General features: G+C 33.3%; 1 protein-coding gene across 2 annotated transcripts; it reads left to right on the top strand.

Moving 5' to 3' along the window:
• The first annotated feature begins 546 nt into the window (after positions 1 to 546).
• On the top strand, positions 547 to 3,647 carry LOC149194167 (uncharacterized). 2 transcript variants are annotated; one of them, XM_089405055.1, is made up of 2 exons: positions 547 to 983; positions 1,020 to 3,647. In XM_089405055.1, the coding sequence occupies exons 1-2, from the start codon at positions 620 to 622 to the stop codon at positions 3,557 to 3,559; spliced, it is 2,904 nt and encodes a 967-aa protein (XP_089261181.1). In that variant the 5' UTR covers positions 547 to 619; the 3' UTR covers positions 3,560 to 3,647. The 2 variants fall into 2 exon arrangements, with proteins under 2 accessions (XP_089261181.1, XP_089261180.1); XM_089405054.1 differs by having other exon boundaries at positions 547 to 3,647.
• The last annotated feature ends 3,601 nt before the right edge of the window (positions 3,648 to 7,248 follow it).

The raw sequence follows: 7,248 nt of genomic DNA on the forward strand, positions 1-7,248 counted from the left end.
TATAAATATTATCGTTGTTTGAAGTTAAATAATGAGGAGACGCCAATTAAATAAATTGATCCGGGAGAGCCTTTTCCATGTTTATCGCCACAAACACAAACGCCTTTATAAGAAGTGAATAAATTATTAAACCAAAAACAATAAAAAATTGTTTAATTTACTTTCCTGAGTGCACAATTTTCGGGTCTTTAATGGAATTATTGCTCCGCAAAGACCGCAACAAAGCATAGGACTGAATTGACATGCATTCACGGAAGCATGGGCCATCCGCCTTTGGTGACTCCTTTCATTTTCAAGTTGCCCGTATATTCCGCTCGATAGCCTTAATGCACAATTTTCGGGTCTTTGGTGACTTCTTTCATTTTAGCTGTTAATATCCCGCTCGATACGGGAATTTCCTTTTACCTGTTAATGCCCTTTTCCACCACCGGATTTCTCGCAATTGAAGGCACACCACCAACCGATTTCCATAAATAAATTAATTGTCTTTCCGAGTCCCGACGACCTGGGTCAATACCTGGGTTAATTGCCTTTTCATCTTCTATATATATCTATCTTTGTGTTACCAAACATCATAACAACTGTGAGGGACGTTTGCGTTTCAATTAGGAGCGCAGAAATGGATCATAAAGTACTTTCTCTCTGCAACATCATCATGCTCCCCTTGCTCTCTCTTATATTCGCAGCCTCTCTTATTGCTGCTGCTGATCATTCAAGCTGGAACCCATTGGAGGACGAGGGTAGTGCGCTGGAGGAAGGTCACCATGAAAGGGACTTGGACGCTCTTCTCTCCTTTAAAAAGCATATCAAAAGCGACCCAGCCGGGAAGCTGCGCAACTGGACAGTTCAGAATTCAAAGCAGCTATGCTCCAACTGGTATGGTATTCGCTGCACTCAACACTCTAGAACAGTTATTGCCATACTACTTCCTGTTCCCATAATCGATACGGAGCAATCGGGGGATCCTAAATTCCAACTGGGAGGTACCGTCTCGGGGGATCCTAAATACCAACTGGGAGGTACCGTCTCGCCCTCTCTTGGCAGCCTTTCTTCCTTACAGACGTTGAATCTTTGTGGCAATAATTTCACAGGAGTGATTCCACCTGAACTCGGGCAGCTTCAAGCCCTCAGATTACTTAACCTCAGCTTTAATCAGATGCTTGAAGGATCTATTCCACCTTCATTGTCTAATTGCACAGCCCTTCGAAGGATCGACCTTTCAGACAACTCCTTGAATGGGACGATTCCCAAATCACTGTCTAATTGCACAGCCCTTCGATGGATCGACCTTTCAATGAACGGTGGCTTGAATGGGACGATACCATCAGAGTTTGGTCGTCTAGTCAACTTGGAACATCTCGACTTAGAGGTCAATGATCTGAGCGGAAGTATTCCAGCTTCATTGTCTAATTGCACAGCCCTTCGATGGATCGACCTTTCAGACAACTCCTTGGATGGGACGATGCCATCTGAGTTTGGTCGTCTAGTCAACTTGGAACATCTCGACTTCACTAATAATGATCTGAGTGGAAGTATTCCAACTTCTTTGAGCAACTGCACATCGCTTCAAGAGTTGTGGCTTCAAGGAAACTTTTTCAATGGTTCAATCCCTTCCGTTTTGGGTTTGATGAGAAGTCTATCTGTTATTGACTTATCCTACAACCAGTTAAGTGGTCACATCCCTCCGACTCTGGGCAATCCTAATCGGCTGTCGTACATCGACTTCAGTTACAACGGCGGATTAAGTGGGGGAATGGGCGGATTAAGTGGGGGAATTCCATCTCTGGCCAATTACACCCAGCTATTGCACATCGACTTAAGTGACAACAACTTGAGCGGAAGAATTCCAGCGCTTCGCAATTGTACCCGGCTATTGTACATGGACCTTTCAAGAAACAACATCAGTGGAATAATTCCAGTGGAATTGGGGTTTCTACAGCAGCTACAGACCGTGGATCTAAGTTACAACAGCATCAGTGGAAGAATTCCAGCGGAATTGGGGTTTCTACAGCAGCTACAGACCCTGGGTTTAAGTTCTAACAAATTCGAGAGCATTATTCCTCCGGCACTGGGAAACTGCTCGTCTCTCAGGTCTTTATATTTGGGGACCAATCGATTGTCCGGCAGCCTACCACCGGAATTGGGGTTTCTACAGCAGCTACAGACCCTGGATTTAAGTTCTAACAAATTCGAGAGCATTATTCCTCCGGCACTGGGAAACTGCTCGTCTCTCATGTCTTTATATTTGGGGACCAATCGATTGTCCGGCAGCCTACCACCGGATGCCATAGGAAATCTCAAAGATTTGACGGAAATAGATATATCCAATAATAATATCCGTGGGAGGATTCCTAAAACTATAGAAAAGCTCACATATTTGGAGCAGATAGATATATCCAATAATAATATCAGTGGGAGGATTCCTAAAACTATAGAAAAGCTCAAAAATTTGGACTACATAGATATATCCAATAATAATATCCGTGGGAGGATTCCTAAAACTATAGAAAAGCTCAAATCTCTTTCCCTTATAGATATATCAAAAAATTCATTTAGTGGAGTTTTGGCTACTATAAACTTTCCAGATTCTTTAAAGTATTTTTCAGCTCACTCTAACAATTTTTCAGGAACTTTTCCAATGTCTTTGGCCATGTGTGAATTGTTGGATTTAAGGAAAAATCAATTAGAGGGTGAGCTGCCTCAACACATTGGAAATTTTGGAAACTTACGAGTGCTAAGTATCAGTTATAATAATTTCCATGGTGGTATTCCTAAATCAATCACAAATCTCGCCAACCTACAAGTGTTGGATTTATCCAACAACAAATTCAATGGAGAAATACCCTTTCATCTTGAGAGACTCAAGGGATTTACAATCAATGTCACATCTTCAAGGATTGCAGATGCAATTGAAGTGCCATTTTCCATTATCATTAAAAGAAGTGAATATACTCTCACATATGTGCTTGCTACAAATACAATAATTGATATGTCAAGCAATAATTTGACAGGAGTAATCCCTGCAAGCATAGGGAATCTATGTAGCTTGAGATTGTTGAATTTATCAGGGAACCAATTGGAAGGACAAATTCCTGCATCACTTAGTAACATATCTACTTTGGAGGAGTTGGACTTGTCCAAAAACAAGTTGACAGGAAAGATTCCTCAAGAGCTCTCGAAATTGTCAATGTTGGCAATTTTTGATGTTTCCTATAATAGCCTATGTGGCTTAATCCCAACAGGAACACAATTTTCTACTTTCAATGTAGCATCATTTCAAAAGAATAAGTGTTTACAAGGGTGTCCTTTAAATTCTTGCAATGTAAAGAAAGCACCCATGGGAGAAGGAAATAGCGGTAAGAGTAATCATATCAAAGTGGGATGGATAAATCATTTGGATGAAAAAATGTCATTATTAGCATTAGCTATGGGAGTTGGGATTGGATTTGGAGGAGTGGTTGCTATGTTTATATTGTGGGAAAGAGCTAGGCATTGGGTGTTGGGTTTACCCCCCAATAGAGCACAAGCTTTCTATGGAGAATATCGATTCCCTAGATAAAAAGAATGTAAAGACGTTTTGGTTTGTATTTGAATATTTCAGAATAAAGATGATCTGTTTTCTATGAAGAATATCCATTCCCTACATATAAATAATGTAAATATGATTTGTTTTCTATGAAGGATATCCATTCCTTACATAAAAAGAATGTAGAGATGTTTTGGTTTGTGTATTTGAATGTTTCAAAATAAAGAGACTTTATTTTCTATTTGAACCTTTCAAAATAATCAATATATAATAAATAAAATAGCCTATAACATATCTAGAATATTACGAGAAAGGCTATATTTTTTTAATATAAATTGTTTAGGAAATCAATAAGTACACATGACCAAACCAAATTCTCTTAAATATCACAATAATCTCCAATTTTCATAAAAAACCACCATCATAAATTATCTACTTAATATTAACTTAACTAAAAAACAAACTACAAAACATAATTATCTTAATACATATATAACCTTTAATATCATAATAAATTTTCATTAATTTCCAAATAAATATAAAAATTAATAAATTAAAATTTATAATAATATTCCATTATTTATATAAATAAAAAATATAATATCATTTTAATATTATTTTATATTTGCTTGATCACTGCCATCATTGAACTTACTCGCTCCTTTGCTGCAATTATTATTATTAATTTTTAAAATAAATTTAATTTAAAACAGAATTGTTCCCAAAAATATTACTACAATACAAAATGCTTTACATGTCATCGAAGTACTTCACATGTCATCGTTGTTAAATTTTCTTTATCCAATTGCCAACATATACTTTGTTGCACTCAAAACATTATATCTGTTAAGTTTTTCATCGTTATTTGCCATTCATTTTTAGTTGTTTTGATGAGAATGTAATTTTAAAAATGTTAGAAATTTTTTAAATTTTTTAGCTTTAAAAATTTATTTTATTTAATTATATATTTATAATTGGATATTTATTATATATTTATAATTAAAAAGTAAATTTGAAATTCAGTTATTTCTTTATTATATTTATAATTTAGGGAATTATTATTCATTTTTTCAATATTATATTTAAAAATAAAAATTAAAAATTAAAAAAAATATATATATTTTAAATATATATAAATGTAAGATTATATTTTTTTAATATTATATAGGTTTTATATAGATTATGTAAATATTTATAAGAGTTTTTTTTTTTTTAATTATTATTATTTTTAATATCCATACAAATAATAAAGGGTGTGTTTTATAATTTAGTATAATGAAATTTAATATAAGAAATATGTATAATATACATTTATGTAATAATGTATAATTCAAATTAATATAATATTAAAAATAACTAAAACTATTACCATTCAATATAAATGAAGTTAAACATTTGGGTTATACCAAAATATGATGTGAATAAGAAAATTAAAAAAGAATATTGAATATTACTTATACATATATAAGTAGAGATGTTTTAAACACCAAGAGGATCTATTTCTTAATTTGTTGTTTATTCATCTTGGTGTTAAATAGATTTAGAATTAAAATAAATCTATATTAATTAGCTTTTCAATAAAATAGTAAATTAAATTAAAATATAATGTTTTTTCCTTAAAACCTAAAACAAAGTGTTATAGAGTCTAGATGCAATTCTAGATGGAAAGATAATATTTCAAATTATAATTTTTGACATTTTTTTTTTTTGTATCTAAATTACAAGATCATAATAACCAAACACTCATAAAATTTATGAATTAAATAACTATCTTCTAAAAATTTCTAAATAATAACTAATAATACAAAAATATTCTAAAATGATTGAAAACAATAATTAATAACAAAAGTAAAAAGAGAATTATGGAATGAACAAGTACCAACTAATATATTATAGAAAATCCTAATACATATTTATATAGCTCATTGGTATGTAGCTGATAAGTCTTCCATCTACCTAATAATTAGGATAAATAACTAGGATAATCTTGAACTTATGTTTAAAGTAGGTATATTTCATTCATAAGATATCTAAAATATTTTGGCTCTAAATATGTTTTAAAATAGATTTTGAATATAAAATCTTATCATGTTATATTATATAAAAAAGTTATTATTAAAAGAAAAATTAATATAAATAATTTAAACTTTATAATAATAATACTTAAAACATGATTTAAACACCCAATATCTTAGTACAAATAATGTTGAGATGATTATTGCTATTACTAGAATGTGATTATTCATTACATTATAGTTTTTGGATTATGGGGATAAACAAACTTTATGCACAAATGCAAAGTGCTAGTTCTTATGGAAACCTCAAGTATCACACTATGGCTAGCATTCAAATTGGTTGCCATTATTGGTTAACAATGAGTGTTCCCTATACATATGTGCTTTAGCTTACATATTATGAAACTTGGACATTATTTTCTCTAAGTTAAGCGACTTAGATTATGTATGGTAGTGTACCACCTTAACAAATCTAAATATTGGTACCATCTTGTTAGGCGTATAAATGGTTTGATGTTTTATGACTTTTTATTTTTTATTCATGAATTACAATTTGGATTAAATAAGGGGATTCATGAATAAACCAATATCATATCATGTGGATTTAGAATTGAGGGGAGGGTAGGTTAGGGGGGTTGAGGTGGGGTGGTATATAAATAGTCACATAGTTATTCAATATATTAGATGATATTAAGGAACTAACAGGGGATGTGTAACCACCCCTCCCACGATTACCCACTTTTATGGGATCTCCAAGGTAAACATGAGCTAAGTGTCACTATGATATGACCTGATTCCCAAGTTCCATTTAAGCAAGTGGGACCTACAAACTGAAGACTTATTGACATTCCTCAGGGACTACAGACCACTCATAAGCTAAACAACCACCCTAGGTGACCAATCCTTGAGTTGGAGCTCTTTTTTACCACCTTAATTCCATACCCACACCCATAAAATTGCATGCATGCGGTTATGAGGCTCCAACCACATGCTTAAACATGCCTCAATGCTGTTATTACCTGAGATCCTCAGTTTTGTGCTAGCAATTGCGAGATCTATGCCACGTTTTCAGGCTAGCCTCCAGACCATTACCCAGAACTACCTATAACTTTCCAAAATCATAACAATGATAAAAAATCCAAACTTGAGCAAGTTCTTGACCTAGACATGCCCAATGCATACTATACATTTTGTTGAACATATGGTAAACATGAAAGCTACAAGTCATGAATGCATATCTAATCATAAGGTCTAGATTTCGTCTCAGAATGACCAAGACGACTCAATTCCATTTCAATCCATCTGCATCAACACTTGTTAGCCCATGCATTAATCAACCATTCATTAACTTATCAAAGCATAACAAGAGCCACAACTAGAGCACATCATAGAACTATGCAAATAACCAACATGTAACCAAAATAGTAACCATGACAAATCTGCCATAAAATCAACATAATAAAAAGTACATGTGCTAATTAATCACATAGAGAAAATAACTCATCATTACATATGCACAAGCCAACCAAGTCAAGGACATCCATGTACCACCTGACAATAGATTGGGTTGAAACAAATCTTTCTTTAAGCCAATCACCCTTGTGCTATATTCCAAGCATGAATGTGGGATTCCATGGGATAAATCAAGACATAGTCAACCAAGGACTCCAAAGGTTAAACCACCTTCACCCTTAAGCTACCATGATC

Source organism: Pinus tabuliformis, chromosome 2_2 (genome assembly GCF_031772625.1).
Source record: "Pinus tabuliformis cultivar Carrire ecotype Pingquan chromosome 2_2, CPIR1, whole genome shotgun sequence".
Lineage (NCBI taxonomy): Eukaryota > Viridiplantae > Streptophyta > Pinopsida > Pinales > Pinaceae > Pinus > Pinus tabuliformis.

Coding starts and splice junctions, on each gene's coding strand:
- LOC149194167 (XM_089405054.1), top strand. CDS start 620: ATGGATCATAAAGTACTTTCTCTCTGCAACATCATCATGCTCCCCTTG.